This window comes from Palaemon carinicauda, chromosome 39, assembly GCF_036898095.1.
Source record: "Palaemon carinicauda isolate YSFRI2023 chromosome 39, ASM3689809v2, whole genome shotgun sequence".
In the NCBI taxonomy this organism is placed as follows: Eukaryota; Metazoa; Arthropoda; class Malacostraca; order Decapoda; family Palaemonidae; genus Palaemon; species Palaemon carinicauda.
Genome location: NC_090763.1, coordinates 49,309,734 through 49,334,735, shown reverse-complemented (window position 1 = coordinate 49,334,735; position 25,002 = coordinate 49,309,734). Strand labels below are relative to the sequence as shown.

The window sequence follows — 25,002 nt, the reverse complement described above, 5'->3', positions numbered from 1 at the left end:
ATATATATATATATATATATATATATATATATATATATATATATATATATATATATATATGTGTGTGTGTGTGTGTGTATGTGTTTATATTTATATATGTATGTGTGGGTGGGTATGAAAGTGTGTGTAATGCTTTTATTTTGCTGAATTTTCTTATCTAAGCTGTTCTTATGCCTGTACTTCCAACACAGCCATACTTTTACAGACTTGTGTTCCTATCTCTGGGTGATTTCCTTTTACTACTTTTTTCTAACAAGATTTTGATCAAAATTATTTAGTACTGTTGTCAAAAACAATGAAATTTGTCAGGATCTTAAATTATTTAGCTTCGTTCTCTTCAGTATTTCAAACTTCAAATCGTTTTAGACAGTATCAATGTACTCTACATCTCGCACTTCTTTATGTCTACGAACGACATACCATACTCCTATCTCCCAAAGAGCATGTTCCTAAAAGTTGGCTAAATTGATAAAATTTTTCCTTTTCTACTTGTAAACTCTGAAACGTATTCTTTCTCTTTCTTCCTAACATCCAGAGACATTCTTACATCTTACATCACCTGAAGTGAAATTCCATTTCAATACAATGTTTTCGTTTTTGTTTCTTATCGAGTTACCTGGAAATCAAATTAGACTCTAGTATATAATTCATGGGTGTGGTTAAACTTTTATACCTGACAATGATGAACATGCATGAAAATGACCTATGAACTTTTAATGGTTTGCAGCAATTAATGATCTCTTAGATTTGTTGAACTTCTAAAAAAGTTAATTTCTAACTTTGTATTTTTCCACTGCCTGGAAAAAGCAGGGACCTTATACATACGCCACTATAAGTTACTAAATGGATTAAATGAGACAGGAATGAAGAAATTTACTTTAAATATTCTAGGTCCAATTAACCTGATTTCTTTGTTCTACTGGTTAATAGAGGAATGTACTTCCAGATGACTATAATCAAAATCTATAGCAATAATTCACTTCACAGTATACATTTTCTAAGGCTAAACTGAAAAAATATGAGATAAAACCTCGTCAAGTTTCACCAGATGTCCCATTCAATATTTACTAGAGAGTGGAATATCTAGTAAGCATAGCTTTCAGTGTATGTCTTATTTTCATTTACTATTTTATACACAGTACTATAATCCCTTTTAAACTTCCTTTAAAAATTAAAATTGAAAAATTTAATACTCCTGAAAAGCATGATTTTTATATCAAAATCCTCCAATAAAAAAGTTAACAAATATAAGCTAGCCTTTCCTACATTAAAAAGCTTCTAGCCTTGAATGTTAAAATTATAGTAGGCCATAAGAATACAGGCCATTTATATAAAAGCTATATATTTTGGTTCAGTACACTCTACCCATCTATCAATCTACATATCTATCTATCTAACTGAAAACCAATCTGTGGCCAGATGCACCTAAGACACATGAATGGAAAGAGATTCTGAATAATATCATATGAATTTAGGCTAATTTAATATTTGCAACCTTTAGTCACATAACCTTTAATTCCTGCATCAATTATCCTATATTTACTAGTAGTGACTCTTAGGTCTATAATGTCTGCTGTTACAAGCAGCAAAAAAATCTCAAGCTTATAACGTGTTAACTTACTTCTGGGCAGCTAGTTTCCACTTGTTGATAACTCTGAGTCTACGGTCTTTTCCAAGATGCTCTTCTATCATCGATATGAGTTCTGATCGCTGTATTGACCCAAGAAGGATCATAGAATCTGTAAAAAATTGAGAAAACATGAGACCCATGAATCTGTATAGAATTAAAAAATAATATAAAATTAAAACACACTTGTAAATGATAATGAATAAAAATATGATTAAAATAACCATAGATTTTTATTTTATATTTACCAATGCAGATATAAAAAATCTTTTTTATTTCACTTTTCACCCAATCACACATGATAATTGAGATAGCAGCAATCTAATTTCATCTTAAAATCTATTTTTAAATCTTCTTAGTTAATGATAGACTATTAAGCTTGAAAAATACAGCACAAACTTATTGGCCTAAGTCTATTTAGCTTTAAATACATTCATTAAACAGAAGTTACTATTGTAATGTAAATTTCCACAGCTTTTTCCATTCATTCTAACTCTAGTAAACCTTACAATGATGCCTTAAGAGGCTAATGCCTTTTTATAATCTTAACTTATTGTTTTGATCTTACATTGCAAGTATAATTTTTTGCATTCAGAGACACATTTTCATAATAATTCTGTGATAGGCTCCAGATTCCCTTGATGTAAGCCTATAGATAGGACTCTTGGTCTCATCCAGAAAAAGCCATGAAGGGCGGTTTGAAAATGGATGTCTCATCGCCAAATAGATTATATAGATATATTGGAAGATATAAGGACCAGTACTTATAAGCATGTGCCATGCAGTTGATGGACAGCAAGAATTCTTCACTCTAGATAAAAAGAAGTATCTGTGATGCATTTTAATCAGTGTAGAATCATTCAAGTACTGTATTTTAAATGAATTTACCTGTTTTAGATCCTTCTAACAATGAGCATTGGATTACAGAAAAATAAAGAAGTACTTTGTCAAGGCATTATGGTAAGTTTCTAAAGCACAGAGTCGACTTCACAGTTTAGAATCCCATACATCTCATACATTTATTATATTATAAAAGTCCCATTCTATTGTACTTAAAGAAGTCTTTATTGAACAGTCCACCTTTTCAAGACACCTCAAACAGATCTCATTGATTAGGAAACTAGAAATAAGGATTAAGTTCCCTCTCTCCTTTAATTGACCCCAACAAAACTATTCTTGAAGACGAATGCTGATTTATCAGATCTGCCCTATTCCTTCCAGAATATTGAAATGTTCCATACACTAGCAACCATTTTTTTTTAGATGGAACAGCTACCAACAAAGAAATGACAAGCAGCTCCGCCAAATTTCATCACCTAGTCAATAAGAGCTAAAGAAGTATGTGATTAACACAAACCAACTTCAGTAGACATGGACAATGGAGATCCTCAAAATGCTAAGACAAGACATTTCCTCCCAATGGATATAATAAGGGCCCCCTATTCTGTCATGCCTTTTAACAACCTTGTCCCAAATCTGATCATGGAGACAAAGACACCAATAAGTTGAAGAGAAACTCTCCCTGACACAAGTATGAAAGATTCCTAAACTTCAAACTTCAAGGATGAGGATTCCACGCATCAATCATCTAGAGCTAAAGGCAGTCTTCGAGCACCATATATTATACAAAGATACATCAGAAGACAAAGTATGCAGGAATCACTATACCCAACAGCACAATGACTTGAGCACAGCTGAGATATCAAAGGAACATCAGTTTCAATCATTTTTCTGCATAGCAATCCAGATCTCAGTCAGATGAACTGACATATTTGTAATTTGAAATACTTAACAGATATATCACAAGGTGAGGAAACCAGGTGATATAGCTCTGAAATCTAGGGCAACACTCACATTACCCTGATTTCAACTCACACTTTCCATTCTTGGTTCACTTGGTTCCCCCTCTTTGGCGAGTCTGGAAGTCCGCATCTTCCCACTATACAACCACTTTAAATTGAAGCTGGACAAGGGTGAAAACTTTAAAAATTCAGAATATTATTATTATTATTATCATTATTACTTGCTAAGCTACAACCCAAGCTGGAAAAGCAGGATGCTATAAGCCCAACGGCTCCAACAGGAAAAATAGCCCAGTGAGGAAAGAAAATAAGGAAAAACTACAAGAAGTTTAAGAACAATAACAACATTAAAATAAATATTTCATATACAGTATAAACTATAAAAACTTGAAAATAACAAGAGGAATAGAAACAGGATAGAATAGTGTGCCCGAGTGTACCCTCAAGAAAGAAAACTCTAACCCAAGACAGTGGAAGACCATGCTACAGAGGCTATGGCACTACCCAAGACTAGAGAACAATGGTTTGATTTTGTAGTGTCCTTCTCCTAGAAGAGCTGCTTACCCAAATTGCTTTAACATGAATTATAAAGAGATATTTTGACAAATTTTACAAGGTAATGTTCATCACCTCAGAGGGCCTCATATTCCATGGATGGAAATTAATAGACTTTCCATAGGAAATCCATACTGATCAGGCTACACTTCATGAACCTTACATGAGCAAAGGTAACCCTGTTTTCTTGCTTGGAGGTTATGAAAAAATTCTGTAATGGCTTTTGGTCTCTCAACAAGCTCTCTTAAGCTGGCATTTTGTCACATCGAGTTGTTAGGGCCCAATAAATAATGTTAATAATTGGAATTTTTCCTGTCATTTTTATATTCCTGCAGAATTCATATACAGTATTAAATTCTGAAGAGCTATTAAACAGCCTTTTTTCAATTGAAGGCTAATGAACATCCATTCTTAAACTGTTCCTCAGGGACTAAATTTCCTTTAATCTACCAAAAAGGAGTTTTTATTTTTATATCTTACAGAAAAAAGGCCAGCTAAAGTTGCATTCTTGAAATGTGATAATCTTAATCTCTATACCTTCATAGGTTGCTGATAATTTTTTCATAAAAGTATCTCTGTCAAGATATTCTCATTATCATTCATGATTTTCAAAGGAACCAGCAAATAGGATGGATTTCCTGTCAGCTAAGATCAACCATACACTGCAAAATACTCCAGCAAATCAATAATGCTGAAAATTGGCATTTAATTAGTCTGTTTTCTTTCTGTAAATGTTATTGAAGAATCCAGTAAAAAATCTGGAGGAAAATGTCCCACTGCCAAATTTTTAGTTGGTCTCTTCTTTGAAGTATCAACACAACCAGTTCTAAGTAAGGCAATGATGTCTGACTTCTAGATATAATATTTGTTTTAAAATAATAGAATTTTCTTTAAAGAGTTTTCTGTAACTTGACTGAATTACAAAATAAAAAAATATGATGAACTACTCTTGTTACTTGACAAAAATATGATAATTTACTACCATATACCAGAACAACAAAATTATGAAAAACATCTTAAAAAGAATGAGAACCAAATAATTTGCAATATTTCTGTAAAATTTATAAGCAATATATTCTTTTGAGGAGTATCAATAGTTGAGCAATAACTTAAATCGTATATCTGTCTTACCTGGAGAGTCAACAAGTGGCAATGATCTAATTTTCTTATGTTCCTTCAGAATATTTTTCAACTGTCTGTAGGTGATGCCATACCAGATGTATTTGACATCTCGAACCATAAAATCTTCAACATAAATATTATATGCCCCCGAAGTTGCAGTAAGGATATCTGGTAGGTAAGGAAGCTTCTTAATTTGAATAATGGAATCGTAAACCGATGGCTGAAGCAGTTGAGCAATGCCATTGGCAATGAGAACAGCAATCTGAAAAAAAAATCAATTAAAAAAAAACTAAAAAAACTAAATATCACCCATTCATAATAATTATTAAAAATTATTATCAAATAATAACCAAACAAAGCATGGAATATGGCCTTAACAATCTGCAAAGAAATATCAGATTAATGGAATACAAATTTCACAAAGTAAGAAACTTCTCCAATTCTATAGGAATCTGAGAGGTAAACAATCTTCTATTTCAATCACAGCTAATTCTAGCCGGAAACGTCCAGTGAATAGTTGTGCTACATACATTGACAGAATGAGTGTGCATTATTACACTATATTTTCATCCTTACAATCTTCATTTTTTAGTAACTTCAATTGCATAAACTGTACATATTTCTTATACTATGACTTTCATACATACTGTACAAACCATTGTTGTTAAGTGGGCACGTGAACAAATATCGATAGAATAGAGGATCATTCAATTACAGAGGATAAGACAAAGTCTCAGGTTTGGTAAGACACTAACATTTCTTAAAACTCCAAATTCTGTATTCCGAAAATACATGTAGGAGAGACGGGAATCATATTAGCATAGCAATATAAACAAGAGTATGAGTGAGTCCTTATCTTTTCAACTTATTTGGAGTTTCAAGCCATTTGGGGTATTAAGGGTATCCCAAATTCAACCAAGGATAAACCCCTCTAACCTGATTATTCTAAAGTCTATGGTGAATTGTTAGAATTGGCCCCTCCAAGTCAGATCTTCATTTACATTCTTGATTATCACAGGTACTGCTGTTTCATGTTTTGCCCAATTATTAATGCTGTACTAGGTAAGCGTACAAATCACAAAAATTAACATGTATTAACCATATATGTATCAAGCCACGAAAGGATAAGTTAATAAAAACGATTAGAGTTAGCAATTTCATCTACTGACTAAGTATATATGAGATAACATTTGCTTCTTGCTTCCAATACATCAATTTAAGCAAAGATATTTTACTTTCTCTACTCAAGGAATCCATTCCTTGAATAGAAACAAGAAAGAAATTTAACAAAGAAATATACTCAATAGATTACTGAAGATAGAATTTGCTTACCATCACTGGAAGAATGTGTGTGATCTGTCCAGTAAGTTCAAACACTATAACAGAAGTTGAAATAGTATGTGTAACAGCACCAGCTAATGCAGCAGCTCCTACAATTGAGTATCCACCTAAAAAGTAAAAAGAAAAAAGATGAATATTAACTGTTTTCAATAAGGAAGCAAAGCAGAATTTTCAAAATTAAATGTCCTATTTCTATACTCACCTAATGTTCATACTGTTTTTCTCCAGAAGCTTAGTTCAGTCATCCTTTACCTGTAAAATTTAAAAAATTTCCCATTTTCTTCCCTTCAATAAACACATACACTTAATAAAAGGATGCGTATTCTAGTAGTAAGTAGTAAATGACATGTCATTCTCTTTGTCTCCAATTTCTTCAGTTACCAGCTAGTGACCAGACTAACTCCAATGTTTGTTATTTTACTATGCATTAAGTTGTCTTCCCTTGGGTTTCTTAGCAATTACTATGTGAAATTTGTGCGGGATTTCTTTCTGAAAGTTCATTACTTGCATTTCCCTGGTGTATTACCGTGATTTAAATTACAAAGTGGAAAGATCTCATTGCTGATGGCAAAGTCAAAAGTGTAAAGCACTAAAAGGAACATGCTGTTAGCTCAGGGGAAAAGACTGGAAAGACTAGGTTACTTGGTTGTAATGGAGATGACGACAATAATGACAAGCCCTCCACCTTTAGACAATTCACATAATCAGCCAACTTTAGATAATTCAGCTTTATAAGCTCTTGGCATTGCTAGCTTTCTATGTCAAAATTCAGTCGAAGTGAATCCTTTCAATCAGCTAACTTTCAATAATAGAGCATTATAAGTTCTTGGCAATGATAGCTTTCTTTGTTGAAACATCAGAGATGGCAACCTTCTTGGACACCCAGACAATAGGTATCAGATATGTGAATTATTCATTCTGCAGTCAGAAACGAGCTATTAACATCATTCTGTTGTTTCCAGAAAACCTGAACTTGTTTAACACGTGATGAACAGTGGAAAACTGTTGTAATGATATGTGAAGATTTCTTATTTCACAAGAGAAGTACTAAAGTATCTAGATAAGTATTCTGGCCTATAAGGTATAAGCAGAGTATTGAAAATGCGAGACTGTTATCTCTGTTGAAGGGCAAAGTAAATACAGAATTCGATGCCCTCTGATAATAACTCAGATCTGGTAGATAAAGTGTTTCAATAGACTTTACTTAAAAGCCCAGTAAAACCCGTAGTTACCCCTTGAGAAGTTAGGTTAAGGTTTGAAAAGGGTAGGTTAGGCCTGAAATAATACTCTGAACCAAGAATTAAACTAATTTCTGGGCTACCACAAAAGATGGCATTGGCCTTAAAATCCTAATATAACAAAAAGTAACTACATAGGATGTAGCAAAAACAAAGCTTAAAGAGAAAGGAGTGTCCCCATTCCCTCTTTAATTAAAGAGCCTAACCTCTTTGTTAGTATCAAAACTCAGATAAATACTATGAGATCTATCAGACTGTTTGAAGGAAATATTATCAAAGTAAAGTATTTTGAAGACAGAAGTATATTTTTCTTTTGAAAAATATTTGCCTTTTGTGTCTGCTCTTACAATGACAAGATCTACATTAACCTCTTTATTACAGCATATCAGACTGGGATCATCTGGGGACCATATCCAATCCAGACACAAGCTGTCCTGCTGAACGGGAGTACTTACAGAAAGGAGAATCATGTCAGATATGTTGGACAACACTAACCCTTATTACAAACAGCTGTAGAAAACAGACAAAGTGTTCCTGTAAGAATAGCTGCAAAGGAACATGCAAGTGTTTACAATCAGCACTCCCCTGCATATCACTATGCATCTTTGTTTGTAAGTAATGGCAGCAAGAAAACCAGTGGCATGGTTTAAACATTGTGGTGCAAAGCTTACAAAATAAAAAATGGATAAGTTGGTGGCCATTTTGTAAAAAGTAAAATCTTGAAAAACATGTCACTTTGTTTTACAAACAATAAAATTTTGAAAAAATGGATGCCATATTGCTTTATACACATCAAAATCTACTTTGTTAGGCTTAAAAACATAGGAATCCATATCTAGATCATGTAAATCAGACATCAACAAATACTCTACCTCTAAAGCAGGCAACAACTTCAGGTGATTAATTTGGCAGACATCTTGGAAAATTGTTGCAATCTTGGATTTTCAATTGGCTAATTGGCCAGATTTGATTAGTATCCCAGTATTTAATTAATCAAATAATTTATACGGCTTATCTCAAGTAAAAAAAAAATGGTACCTATTATGGAAGCTGAAATTAACTTGTTCTTATGAGCTTTAGACACATTGTTATCTAATAAAAAACAAAAATGTTCCCTGCTTTTTAGAATCATTTGCAGTAAGCTTGAGATAATTCTATGGAAGAGTCAGTTATGGCTCTATCAAAACATCTAAATAACTCTAATACCCCATCTAAGTCCTTGTGTATTTTCTCAAACTCTAAATTTGACACAAATTAATTTCAAGGCTCTACCCCTGAATTCTCTGTGTAAAATAAAATTTCCCATATTTTACTAGTGTTTGTTCTGCTGGTTCAATGAATAAATTTAGGTAGGATTCAGAATTTGAATTGACTTTTAACATTGAAAAATTACTTGCATAATAAATCTTAGCCTCCTTTAGTTTTAAAGGAGGGAATCAACCAAAGGGGACTGTGATGCTAAAGTCTTTTTATTAACCCATTAGGAAACTTTTCTATCTTGCTTCCATTTCGGGAGGAAACTTGAACTGGAAAATAATAATTGCGGGCAACATTAATGTGGAAACCTTATACAGTATTGAGTTGATAAAGTTTCCTTTCTAAAACTAAATGGTCAGAGTACAAGTCCATAATCCTATTCAACAGTTTTTCAAAAGGAGTTTCCAACTGTTGCCTTGAATCTTTATCTTATTCACTGTCTATTTCTTTTTGCTAGAATTATCCAATGCCGTTTTATCTTTTAAATTTCCCCCAAGTTAAGCTGAGTATAGCTTACTTGCTGATGCACAATCAGATATATTAGTTATTTGAATCATCCCACTTTCCCTATCAAACGACATTCAATATACCAACCCCTATTTCGAGCTGGGTATATCTCTCTCAGGGGCTGTTGTACTATTGAATTGCCCTATCTATTTACAGGATGGCGAAAAAATCCATCAAACTTCAGAGGTATGACAGATTACGATCAAACTCTTGTGAGTTCTTCAAGACTACAGTACTTTCATATACAGGTAAACATACAATTTACCCTGTCATACTATCAGCATGGTACTAACACACGATATACTACACAGACTAGATAACTTCAATATTCTAAACATAAGGTATAAAAATTAACTTTCCACTACAGTGGATTTTAAAATTTACAAAATAATTCCCTTTTGACTAAATTCAAAATATGAAAAAAATTAACAAAATAAATTGTAATATTACCTGGTATTATGATATGGTTATGACCTCCATAGCGCAAACCATTTGGGAATGTACATGCCATTGCCTCTCCCATTATTCTGCCGAGTGCAGCTCCGATTTTGAACACTGGAATGAAGATACCTGATGGGACTGGCAGAGTACTGGCAAGAACACTACCACCAAACTGAAATGAGAAGTTGAATAGATGGGTAAATGCAGTTTATTGTTATGAAATTATAATAAATACCCTGAAATACAAAATATTAGCAATAGCAAATAATGAATTAATAGCATCATTTTAATGAAGATATTTTGGTAACAACTTAGTAATATGCATAACTCAACTTTACTATAAACTCGGTTTTTTTTTAATTGCATAAAAATTGTCAAATAATAGTGAAAAACAAAACAAGAACAATATTGTACACTGGAGATATATCTATTAAAGAAGCTTTGATTTTTCATACACATCATTCTAAAAGAATATTTGTAAAACAAAAATTTTATTCTTCCTAAAACGAATTGAATTCTAAATAAAAACTGCAGTCAAAGAAATAAACTACTGTAAATGGAAACTTATTCAAGCATTGTCTAGGTACAACTGAGCTATTTTACTAAACCTTAAATTTTAATACATAAGCTTGCATATTCTACAGTCTACGACCCAATGGCCACAATCTAGTCTATTTCCTGGACTGTCTACTATTTATCAGCCATAAAAAAATAAAAGTTTGGTAATATCTGACACCCCAGAAGTAATCAATTAGGGGATCAAACAAAATTTTTAAAAATTTTTTGCCCTGCACATCAAACAAAAAGTTGTAGGACAAAAATCTTAAAGATCCTTAAGGGGTCGAGATGCTTTACCAAGGCTACAGACTCACCCTAGACAAAAGCAAATGATCCACTTTACATGTACAGTATCTACCCCCATTTCATACCTAAAGAATATCATTCCATTAATTTTTTCATTAATTTCCCTTATTTTAGAGGTTTTCCATGCACAATAAATCCTAAAAAGGTTAGTAGTAATGGTGATGCACAGAGAAAAATACACCAATAAGAAAATACAAATCATGAGTTCTTTAGAAGAATGGTCAGTAGAGAAATCTGGAAAACCACAAAAATACAGTACAGTATGAATTGTTATCATGAATAATGAATGATACACAATTTGGCATGACTTAAATTATTGACGTTTCACAAGGATAATTTTATAAAAGTAACTATATATGTAAATAAAAGGCTTTATAGGATAATTCAATCTGTTAGCAACCTACTGTAAAAGTCATATAGACAAGAAGGTTAACAAAGATTCCGGTCCACGGCGTCCTCCAGTTCTCTACAATCTCAAATTCATGGACTGAGTGTTCTTCCTTAGTCCATGTGACATTGCTAAACAGCTCCACAACCTGAAATATTTCATAAAGAGGGTCAAATACAGTCAAATACAGCTACATTTACCTCCAATTCATACACATAAAAAGGAAAAGGAAAATATTCCTAACTGAAGGAGCAATTGGAACAGTCTTCATCCAAAAATTTTATCAAGTATCAGTATTAAAAAATATAAAAAATGTTTCACGGTAGTGAAGAAGAATATCAATAAAAATAATCTTGCTTAAATGCAACTGGGTGCTGGAAAACCTCTACTAAATAGGCATAAGAATAAACATCACAAGACCAGTTATAAATTTCCGGCCATTTAATGCCATTTTTCAAAAAATAATCATGCTTGCTAAGGGATAGAAAGAGTGCAGGACTAATGCTGCTTTCCATTGTCATGAAAAACTATGCAGTACCTCACACAATATTTATGTAACACGATATGAATTCATCTTTTCAAAGGTAAAATATTTCACCAAAAAGAGATCCTAATTCTATTTATTGTTGTTGCTTAGTAACAAGATAAGTTAGGCACATCTTTTTTCACATTTCTCAGGTTTATACTGGTTATTCCAAAATTACTCTTCTGCTCTTCTTATAATTACGATTTTACACAAATAAAATCAAGGCACAAAAATTAAGTTTTTAACATATGTGAGTTTCTGATGTGAAACATTTAGATAAAAGATACTTAATTATAGTGACCTTACCTGGCTTTCATAATATTTACCCTTTTGAAGCTAAAGCTTCCTGGCCTTTTACATTAAATGTTAAAATGAATTCTCTTTCTTTTTCCTTATATTTCTTATTATCAGTATTATTGGTTAAGCAGCATCACTTGTAAAATGATATTGATAATAATGCAATGTCAGGGTTTTGGAACCGAAGGTTACCAAACGCACGATTTTACTTGGGGTTTGGTACGATATAGAATATCTACTTTATGTACCATATGCTTTTGTATGATAATTCTAGTATTGGTAAAAAACAGTATTTTTGGGTTCGACCTATGTCGTCCTGATGGAACTTCCTCTCAACAACTGTCGAGGGATAAAAAGGCACGATGGCCCTCAAAGAAATTATCAGTATTGCTCATTTTCAGCCTGCTGCAAACAGTTCTCCTCATGAAGTGAACCTACTTTACCCCCTTTGGATACAATATCTGGCAGAACCTGCAAGAGCCGCCCTTTCCGCTGACGATACTGCTGATGACAGAACTGCTGGCTAAAGTCGATGCCCTTATGGACAGACCCTTCTCAATCATTAACAATGCCATCAGCAACCCTGACTAAAGCCGAGGTAAATGCTGTAAGACATCAACACCCACCTCATGACATGACTGGGCAGCAACAAAGCCACACACCTCCCATCTATGGCACCCCACTCCCTCACCCTAAGCAAGGCCATCAACTGCCACTGGATAACATCCCTCGCCCTCAATTGTGCTTCTACTTCTCCAGATTCACGGGTACTGCTAAGTAGGCTATCACCTGTGGCAGTGGCCTTCCCATTAAATAATCTCTTCTTTTTGTACGATTCAAGGATCTAAGGTGCCTTTTCTGGTAGATACTGTTACCTATCATTCCCTTCTGCCTCCTTCCCCGTTAAAGGCTCGACCACATCATTCTGAGACTGCTGATATCAGTCTGGTGTCTGCCAACGGATCTGCTATCTCCTCCTAGGATTATGAAATCGTGACACTTGGAATCCTGCTTTTGCTTTTTCAGGCCAAATGGGTAATGGTTCAAAGATCTAAGGCCTGTTGTCGGGTAGTCTGAGAAGGTTGCCATACAAAACCAGTGAGCTCAGAAAACTAATTTCAAAGGCGATTCATCCAAACCCCTTCATGCTACATGTAATCGCATGGAGGTTATCTGCTATACTCTCAGTAACGTGACTTTTGCTGACCTTTAGGTTGTCTAACATAGGTTCCAAAACACAGTCTATCAATGATCTGTATCTAAGACAATGGAGTGTTTATTTTGATTAGTGCAGATCTAGGAATGTATCAATGACTAAAACGAGTTTGAATAGTAGTTAAATTTTTACATTTGCTTTTTTATTTAAAGATAATTTCAATTACAACAATTAAGAGATATATATCCATGCTTACTTTTGTACTCTGGTATCTGGGATTGAATTTATTCATTTCAGATATTATAGTAGAAATATTTGAGGCTTTTAGTACTGAAACACCTCCAGTTGTTAGGTATCTTTTTTGGAATTTGAATGTGGTTATACAGTACTTATAAGATTAGAGTTTTGAACTGTTAAGAGAATCTTTTACTTAGAGATCTCACAGCTAAACATCTTTTGTTATTGGCATTAGCTTCAGCTAAATTCAAAAGTGAACAACAAACACTATCTTCTAAAGTAGGCTTTAGGGAGCATGAGATAATATCTATTTTGCCTACTTTCAGAGCTAGAGGCCATTTTAAGGATACAAGCTTCATAACAATTTTTTCACAACCCTCTTTGGAGAAGGATGATGATGTTTTGTCCAGTAAGTCATTCAGTATTATTTGGACAAAACTATGAGCATTAGAGGTAGTGTCCTTAATTTGTTTCATGGGATTACAGTTCCAAATCACTAACTGCACAAAAACTTAATGTCCATTATTGTTAGAAGTTTGATCATGCAAGATCTCAAAAAATTTCACCCAAGACCAAGGTGAAAGTTAGGATTCATGATATTAGAAGGGCAACTACATCTTTTAATTTTTGCAGAAATCTTTCTTTGGGAAGGGTTTTAGCAACAGTTCAATGCAGTATCATGTTGGTTTTGCAAAACATTTTCTTAAAGAATCCTGGTTAGCTTATCAAGATTGCTGTGCTCTATGTCCTTTAGTGGCTGCTGGAAATGTGGTCTACAAATTTTTTTTCAGTTTAGTTAATTTATAACTTTCATATGTAACAAAAATCTTGGTTTTAGTTAAAAGTTGTTGGAGTTATATAGATCTGTTATTAGGAGAAAAGATACCCTTTAGAGAGACAATCTGAAGTCCACTATTTTGAAATTTATTCTGGATAGCTTGTTATCAATAATCTAGACTACAAGTGAGTCTAGAATTTTAATTATTTCATATAACTTTAAAACTATAAATTATCAACCTCTTTCCTTCACTGATGACACCTCCATCATAGTGTGGGAGTCAGCAATATGAGCATCAGAGGAGGTTCATAGAAATAAAGTTTTAATGATAAAATGTGTTATTTCTATACTCACCTATGTTCATATACATGTCCCCCCCCTCCTCCCCATTGACTTGTGGTGTCTAGAGACTAGGGAATAGTTTTGATTTCAGAGACTGAAAATACAAAGGTTCTCTAGTGTGAACAAGCTTAGGTTTTTTCCATTAACCTTATTAAAAACATAAGTCTATTGAAAGGAAAGAAAATGGAATTTTTTTCTGTTTTAAGGGTATATGTCAATAAAGCCGAGCCTCCAGAGAAGAAGCCTATGAACACCAGGTGAGTATCAAAATAAATTTTATTATTAAAGTTTTGATTTTCTTTAATGAAATCGGCGCTACTAACAGCAAAAGAAAAAATCTCTAATCAATTAATTTCATAAAAAGAAATATTTTCTATGACAAGTACAAAAATATTACTATCATGCTGATTTCCAAGCACAATTTCTGTAAACTAGATATCTTGGTTATAACTGATAAAACTAATCATAAAACATATGATCATAAGTCGAGACAAATGATATAAAAAAATTTCCTGAATAATAATCCTACCATAAGCATCTACATACACAGCAAGTGTCAATTAAGGAATTGTATACAACCACTTCTTCCTGACCATGAATAGTATATATATATATATATATATATATATATATATATATATATATATATATATATATATATATATATATATATATATATATATATATATATATATATATATATATATATATATATATATATATATATATATATATATATATATATATATATATATATATATATATATATATATATATATATATATATATATATATATATATATATATATATATATATATATATATATATATATATATATATATATATATATATATATATATATATATATATATATATATATATATATATATATATATATATATATATATATATATATATATATATATATATATATATATATATATATATATATATATATATATATATATATATATATATATATATATATATATATATATATATATATATATATATATATATATATATATATATATATATATATATATATATATATATATATATATATATATATATATATATATATATATATATATATATATATATATATATATATATATATATATATATATATATATATATATATATATATATATATATATATATATATATATATATATATATATATATATATATATATATATATATATATATATATATATATATATATATATATATATAATATATATATATATATATATATATATATATATATATATATATATATATATATATATATATATATATATATATATATATATATATATATATATATATATATATATATATATATATATATATATATATATATATATATATATATATATATATATATATATATATATATATATATATATATATATATATATATATATATATATATATATATATATATATATATATATATATTATATATATATATATATATATATATATATATATATTTATATATATATATATATATATATATATATATATATATATATATATATATATATATATATATATATATATATATATATATATATTATATATATATATATATATATATATATATATATATATATATATATATATATATATATATTATATATATATATATATATATATATATATATATATATATATATATATATATATATATATATATATATACATTCTTGAAACACGACACCAAAATTTCCTAATAATGTACATGTACTGCTAAAATCATTGTTTTTCTGGCAGGTTCTGCATTTGGATGATAACAAATACATATAGTGGAGCAAACTAATAGTTTCCAGATTTTTATGGGTTCCTTGGAACTTGTTTTTTTTATTGCATGAGTCAGTTGTGCTAGTAAACGAAAATTAAGAGAGCCTCTTTACTCTACAAGACTAGTATAAGTTTTAATTGCAAAACTAAGCCAGAAAAGTAGAGTAGCAGAATAAAATGAAATGACTATTTTCATCCAAGAAATTTGGCATAAGCTACAACAGTATTATTAATGATTCAATATTACTGCACCATAAAGATCATGCTAATTTCTACATGACACAAATAATGAAGTGACATGTGATTAAACTGCTGATAGAAATTGATAATGATTACAGCAAAAAGGAGATAAAAGGAAATACCGTAGGGTAACATGTGAATTTCTTTTTAGTTGTCCACTATGATACACATGCCATGTAAAAAACTCAAAACAATAAATTAGAAAGAGAAAAAAAAATGGGATTTTAGCATTGCTACTGGATTGTATTTGAACAAGTTGCAGGATGTCAAAAGTAAGGTTGCAGGGTAAAGCTTACTTGGTGGTGTGTGGTCAGGTGAGCAGCAAGGCACTGGCCCAAACCATCCGGGAACGTAATGGACATGATGACCACTGTTAACATCAGAGGGTACAGCAACCGGCTGCAGGCAGAGAAAGAAACACATGGGGTGGAGTCCCCATGCCAGGTTGCTCAGGATTCAAAAGGAGGATTGGGAATCCTTTAAAAAATAGGATGGCTATCAAAAAAAAGTCTTAGGCGCACATGTAGGGGTGTGGTCGTTTTAAAATTGTACTTTAATGACGACCTACCTGGTGATGGGTTGATAGATGGGCTGCTATAAACTGACCCAAGGCACCAGGAAACTGGATAGTAAGCAGGATGAGCGTCACCGAGACGGCATATGCGAATCGGCTGACAGATAAAAAGACAAATCACCTAGAAGATCCCTTCTCAAATAGAGCTGATAATGATGAAGCAAAACTTATGGTTGTAGATGAGACACTTGGAAAGGCCGATGGGAGAAGACAACAATGCTATGGACACAACTTAGAACAAGTAACTTTTTTTAAAAAGCATCCTACTGCTCCTGATGTGGTAAAAACTTCAATAGGTGTGTAACAGTCTCTGCAGGTGCAAAAGAAGGTGTACAAGGTCTAAAATGACAGAATTTAGACTGACAGTTTTGAAAGAGCTACAGTAATTTTCCTTTCATTATACTGAGGAAAATTCATGCAAATGTATTGCTATTCCAAAATAGTACAGAACATGGGCTACATTGGTTGTGCTCTGAAACATTCAAATGAGAATAAACATACATGCAATGAATCATTCACGAATTTGCCATAGTATATGCCTTACCTTGTAAAATAGAGGATCTTTCTCGATCTTGAATATTGGAGACTGCTAAAAGCATATTTAGAAAACAATTTTTTACACATAATTGCAGCATTGGCACACTGCATGTGCTACATTCCATTACCAAGTTTAAATTTATAAATTATAAAGGCATACAGTGACAAGACAACCTCCATATAATACAAAAAAAAAAAGACTATCACAGAGACAAATGACAAAATATATCATCTAAAAAATGACTGGCCAGCTTGACTTCAACATTTAACAATAAAACCTACAAACCAAAAATCAATTACTGTAATGAAATTATGTAAGAATTCCAATACACTACCTTTTTATCATAAAGTAATGACATCTTAGGAAATATAAAATTATAGTATAGTGATAGGAATTAATTCTAATGATGCGAAACTTATTTTGTCCTGAGAAGGAATTGTATAACCAAAGATTAGCCTACCTAATTACATCACACCTAGACAATAAGTTCTTATACATTTTACAGTTTATCTTGTATTACCTTTAATAACTATTTTGAATAAATACAGTCATGCAGACACCAAAGTTTTAATGCAATACATGGAATATTTCATCACCTGAAAGTTAAGCCCATAAATCAATAAAATTTAATTGATATTATTCTAAAATAACTGATACAACTATGCAATACCTAGCAATATCCCTGTAATTAGGTTTCATGTCTTTTTTTTTTTTTTGCAAAGCTAAATCCTTCATCTAGTTTCCTTGAAAACATGCAATAGCAAGGCAACTGCTCTAATCCTTCAGACTATCTTCGTAATGCTCTTGACTTGAAGGATATATACAAAACTACATCCTCAATTTCAAAAACCATTGAATACATCTATTGAACGTGAGTTCTGAATAGTGCTAATGTTTCCTTTTTTCCCTAACATACTGGTGTCAGGTTATCTTCTCTGCAAGACTACAAAGAACACCAACTCACCTATCCTGCCATTTCTAAATTCATCGACAGAATATGGTATATGGCACTATCACCTATCTTTCTGCTTAAGGCTTCTAGCATTCCAATAAGATTGTCTCAAACTTTGTACTGGACTGTTTTATACCCTCCCAATTTCTAGTAGTCTTCCTCCTAGTTATGTTCTCTCTACTCTTTCCTAATGAACCTCTCAATTCATCCATTAAACTATGATTCTACTCTTATGTTCTAATCCTCTCCCAGGCCCTTTCAATTGTTCACATTCAATCTCAAATTTCCTTGTTTTATCCATCAAATCTGATCTTGTGATTCCTGCATATCTGAAATGGTATACTATAAATTTTGGAAATCTGGTGTTACTACGTTTGCACACATTTTTGAGTCCTTCAACAGAATTTCTTTATCCTGCCTGAAGTATTTGTAATTCATCCTCTCTCTCATAGACATTTTGAGTGTTCAAGTTTTTCTAAACTTGTCTTTGTGAGATATTATACATTAGCTTGAATTGCTGTCCTTCAGAAGAATTACTTTTTTTTATACAGTAACAGAATCTGTCATTCAAATTCTTACCTAATATTCATTAGCTAAAAGCTCTCAAAACACAATGTTGTAACAAGACAATTAGAAACAAGAGTCTTGGAGTGTGTTTTACATTTGGCCCATGCCACACCTCCATCTCACCTACAAGGGACAACACTCACATTTGTTTACATCCGAATGAATACTGGGCTAGTATTACTGTATCAAAATAATGAATACTTAATATGTGGAACCAGCTTTGCCAGATGATGCTTGCAATTCCCTTACTCTCTTGGCAGAATTAGGAACTAAAAGGAATAGTGATTTTTGCAGACATTTTAGTAATACATAAACATTTCAAGAGATGGGTTTAGTTTTAGGCAGATTCTAAATAATAAAGCACCTGTTCATAATAATGTACTGATTATTAGACATGCAAATCAAGGTGCCTATAACCATTAATGGATCGAACAGAGTTTTATTAGCATATCTGAAGACAAAAGAATTTAATGATGTTGTCCAGAGAAGTGTTAGTAGCCGAGATGTCTTTTAGTCTTACACCACTAGTAATAAAATAACCACTGATGCTAGTGGGACTTCTCTCAAAGGTAATGATACACAACCTAGATGGGAGTTTAGCAAATCCCTTTGTAATGAGGAGACAGTGGAGAGTCTACAAACAAGTCTGACAAAGAATGGGGGAGGAGTCACATTTGGTGTAGATAATCATGAAAGGGTTTTTGTGTAGGCAATAAAAGTGGGGTTGTTTGAGAATATAATGGCTGTGGAAGATCTGACAGGATGAGCGACATGTCCGAAAACACTTCTCTGGAGTTGAAATGGGATAATAAGCGTTACCACAATATTTGTGGATTATTGGAGTATGCCGAGAGATCAAGTTGACATTTGACAAATCTTGTAACATGAGTTGACCGCCCATGCTAGAGAATCCACACCTGGAGAGCAGACCTCATGTAGTTTTTTGTGGTAAACCTGTCAATGTTGAGTCTTCCCTAAACTTTCCATTTCCATTCCTAGACTTGAGGATGGAAGTACCAATCTAATGGTGGAATTTGTTCCAATATGTTTAACTGGCTGCTACAATATTCATTCTTTATATTATGAAATGAGGAAGCAGAGTAATCCATCCAGAAAAACAGCTCTTGATTAAGACGGAGACAGACTTTGATTTTGTACCTCCCGGTTTGTGGACATAAAATAGAGCAATTGTACAGTCACAGTGAAAAGATTTTACCTCTCCAAGCACCAAATTTACGGCTAGAATTGGGGCACTGAACAACTTGTAGTTTCCGACAGTTCATGCGAAAATTTTCCTTGTTAGGATCTCATTGGCCTGGAAAATGGATATTTTTCATGGTTGATCCCTAATCTGACTTAGACACATCAGAGAACAAAGTGGAGTCTGAGACTTTGACTTCCAAGCCAACATTTTCTAGGAGACAACCCTTGCAGTCCCAATATGAGAGTACTTTGTTCAGATCATAAAAGGGGAAATAAGGATAGACTTTGGAGAGGTTCTTTTCCAGCACTCCCAACAGAAGTAAGTGGTCTTACATTGGATCAAAAATGAGGGATAAACTTTTCCAAATAAGCCATGATTCCTAAGAAGTTCATCCATTTGTGGGCAGAAAGAGGAACTGTTCTAAACTCTTTTGGAGATACAGTATTAGGAAAAACTTTACTCTCATCCCTGAGAATGAACCCTAAAAGGGAACTGAATCTATCTTCAACGACAAATAAAGAATTGAGTTGGATATAAATGAAATTTCTCATAATCTACAAGAATCTCCAAGTTGGACAGGAGAGTTAAAGTTGAATACTTAGTATTCAAAATATCAAAAAGAGAATTTGCTAGAACTAGCCAGTCTTTTACGTACAGTGTAGAAGAATTCTTATGCCCTTCTGCAAAAGAAGCCATGATTCTTGAGAAGATTTGAGGGGCTGTGCTGAAGCAGAGGCACAGACATCTGAATTGTGGATCTTTCCAATAAAAATTAATCTCATGAATTTCCTCAATTCCATAGAAATGGAAGCTTGAAAATAGGCATCTGACGGTTTGAGGGAGAACATACAATTATTCCTTCAGATGGTAGTAAAACCTGATGAGTTCATATCTAAAGCAAACCAGGTCAGGGCTAGAAAATTATTGAGTTTTGAAACAGCTAGGACTGATCTCACACTTTCTGAAACTTTTATAATTACAAATAACTATTCATAGAAACTCAAAAAAGTTATACGAATTTCCTCGACTTTTTTTTTTTATATAAGGTTTTTTACCTCTACTTAAAGAACCATGAACTTGACTGGGTAGTTGTTGAATTGAGGAAAACTATCAGGAAATTAGCTAAAGGATGGATAACCCAGAGAGAAAGATGATAAAACTCAGTAAGAACGTGAGAACTTTAACTTGAAGTTTTGCCCTACACCATACTTTAGGGCAGAAAGAGTTTGTCTGGCCAAATACCCTATCTCTCAAACTTGAAGGCCATAAGACTCATTGGGATGACTTGTTAAGACAAAGTACAAAGTATTGAATTTGGATCAAGACTGACTTCCTTGAGATTGAAGAGAACACGAATCAGTAACGAAAGGATTAAGAAGGGGTTGGGCTTGGAGGTTGAAGGTTTGGATGCTTGAGCAAAAAATTAAACTTTTTTTAATCATGACGAGATCATGATGAGGGGTAGATGGAGACGGTTTGGGCACGCTCTTCACACTCAACAAGAGAGATTAGTTCACCAAATGTTCAGCTGGGTTCCACAAGGCACTAGAAGAATTAGAAGACCCAGGCCTAAATGGTTGAGAACTATGAAATGCAAAATAGGAGATGATGATTGGAGAAGTATTGAATTAAAAGCTCAAGTAAGAGACGACTGGTGAAATCTAACCGAGGCCCTTGCATCAATAGGCATAGGAGGAGATGGTGATGATGATGATGAATAATTTTTTTTTTAAATAGGAATTAGACTGATAGCATCAAACAAAGAACCCAAAGAGGGGCCTAACATTAGGTCAGTTTTCTCTCTTTTTGACTGGATACTTGAGATATGAACAAAGTTACTCCCTTTCACAATTATATTAGAAAATAAGATAATAATTTCAAAGGATTCATCTGATAAATATATGATCAATGAACCTCAGGAAAGTCAAAACCTTGTATAGCCTATTATTTACCAATAAATATATATAAAAAAGAAGTTTTCAAAACAGAAGATCTCTACTATAGAACTCTAATTCCTGGCTATTGGAGAGACTCTCTTAAGGGGACCATGAAATTTTATCACTAGTAACAATAATCTTCCAATAATCCACAAGGGAGAGAAGTAGGAATTATCCTGACGGGTTCTCATTATTCATTCTTGTGATTGTATAAGAATTAAATTCCTTGATTCATGGCTTTACATCTCAAAACTAGAAAAAATATTCAATGCACTGCACAAAGGCAAATTACTTTGTGTAATAAACACTGTAGTTTAATATAATCCAGACTAAATCCATTCACTAAATTCACGAAACATTTTTAACATCACTAACATATAAAATAAGACTTCAAAAAGCAAGTTGAAAACCATTATAAATCTATCTAGAGATCAGTTAACCATTTGGATTCACGTTGAAACTCGTGTATGGCATGGTTATTCATAAAACGAAAATTAACAAATACGGTTATTCAAACCTAAATATGTACATTATTCTTAGTTTAAAACAAACTATGACAGACACATTAAACTAGAAATTTAGAAGTAAAGTTGATTTAAAAATGAAAATTTGAAAGGTTAGTTTCTGTTACCCGAGCTAAACACCCATACAGTATTTGACTTTCAAGCTTGCCTAAAGTAATACAGACAGACTAAAACTTACTTGCTGATGGTTGCTCAGGTCTGCGGCCATGAACTGTCCAACCCCGGGAGGAAAAGTCAGGGATGATTCCAAAATGATGATGAGAAGGGGATACAACAGACGGCTGTTATGGGATAAAAATAGGAATGGGATATGTGAGGGGGAATGTCATGCAGGTTCTAACATACTTTCTTGATAAGTTCATGATATAAACCCTGAGATTCAGATGTTAAAAAACCTAATATAAAGTATGAAAAGACATGGTATATCGTAAAATAATTCTTGTATATTACTGTAATTACCCAAAACAATTCAGTGACTATATAAAGTGCTTATAATATGATTAAAGCTAATTAATACATTTATGCATCAACTGTTGTCACAGTGATAGAAACATTCATAAAAACCCAAAATACTTTCATTTGCTGCTAATTATGAAACCTTTATCAATATCTAAAACAAAAACAAATTCATGATCCCTTTGGCACTTAATAACAGATTATATTTTGCTTGACAAATTTAATATGTTTAAATTTACATTACACACCATAAGTAACCAATACAATTAATAGTTTTACTTCTCTCAGACTTACAATCACAATCTTTCTTCAAGGTATATCATGAACTAACCTTAACATATTCTTTATAAGCACAAACAAGATGCAACAACTATGCCACAAAATCTGGGACATTTTATAAAGTTGCAGTACTGGAAAATTAGGCCTAAAGACAATACACAATGGACATGAATTCAAAGTATTCCAACACAGTATTATTATTCCCTTAGATTAACTGGTGCAATATAAGAAAGGGGACATGGAATAGCAATTTGCTTCCCAAAGTATAAAACGAAAGAATTATCATAATGAATAAGTTTTAATTTCTTTTAAACATTAGAATCAAATAGATTTCATCAAATTTAACTTAATTTTACAATTAAAGATGGTCTCCAAATGACTATTGCTGGCAGTATAATTTCTGTGTAAATATTCTGAACAAATATCAGTTTTACTTAAATGCAATAGGAATATCCATAAAGGGATCATAACACCTTTGCTTGGGATACTGCAAGAAAGTATGACAAAACTTTCCAAAAATAATGATTCCATTACCATCTCACCAGCATTATTTTTCTTTATACTTGCTTGCCTAGTTATTGGACCATGAGGCATTGCAAATATTTATCCTCATGGTATACCTGCTCAATACTATAAGAGTTCTAAAGTAAACAATATGGTTCACTCTATAAATGCAAGACAAGTTTACTGTAGAGTCATTAATTGCTCTCAAACACTATTTCTTAACACATATTACCTCAATCTATATTGGGTTTGAAACTTCAAATGGTGTTATGTATTTTTCTATTTCAAGAGTTATCTACCGTTAGATTAAGATTAAACTAAACAATTCATCACCAATGATTAATATAATTAAATGACATTATTTTAGAAATATTTTGTAGACCTTAGTCCCCATTCTTTTAAAAACAGACACAATTACGTGTACGCACATATAGATTAATTACATTTTCCTATAAGATAGCAAGGGGTACTAAACTATAAATCATTTGCACATCTTAAAACAAATTTATGAAATTATCTTCTACAAATGAATGAACATCTTTCAATGTTTTATAGCTACAGAGATGTAAAAGGACCAAATATAAAGCAAGAAGTAAGGAATTCAACAAACCTGTGAGAGGAAGTTACAAACTTATCATTAAAAAAATTCAAAGTATATACATATATGCTAATGATCAAGTAAATAGTTATAACTTTCATAATCAAAAGTTTCCAAATACATGTATTACCAAGATTTTCTATAAAGAAATTAATAATCTACAAAAGAGAGCTGACAGTAATGATGATGTTCTTAGAATTACAATATTCAAACACTTTGCATGTAGAAAAACAGTGGCAAAATACATAAAAAGATATGAAAAATAAATGAGAAAAAATTAAGTTTTGGATTTCACTTTAATAAAGAAAATACTTGCAAAGTCATTGCAGTGGAAAATA

General features: G+C 31.9%; 1 protein-coding gene across 8 annotated transcripts in view; it reads right to left on the bottom strand.

The window, feature by feature from the left end:
- Nucleotides 1–25,002, bottom strand: part of LOC137631177 (chloride channel protein 2-like) — a 390,893-nt gene that overhangs the window by 74,966 nt on the left and 290,925 nt on the right. For 5 of the 8 annotated variants that reach the window (XM_068362900.1, XM_068362893.1, XM_068362896.1 and 2 more), the window contains 6 exons: nucleotides 23,006–23,108; nucleotides 11,159–11,290; nucleotides 9,900–10,062; nucleotides 6,439–6,554; nucleotides 5,116–5,368; nucleotides 1,622–1,739 (listed from right to left, as the gene is read on the bottom strand). In XM_068362900.1, coding sequence (XP_068219001.1) covers nucleotides 1,622–1,739; nucleotides 5,116–5,368; nucleotides 6,439–6,554; nucleotides 9,900–10,062; nucleotides 11,159–11,290; nucleotides 23,006–23,108 — 885 coding nt within the window. Of the gene's footprint in view, nucleotides 1–1,621; nucleotides 1,740–5,115; nucleotides 5,369–6,438; nucleotides 6,555–9,899; nucleotides 10,063–11,158; nucleotides 11,291–16,827; nucleotides 16,931–17,099; nucleotides 17,203–23,005; nucleotides 23,109–25,002 lie in introns of all 8 variants that reach the window. The other 3 variants (XM_068362894.1, XM_068362899.1, XM_068362895.1) reach the window with 2 other exon arrangements.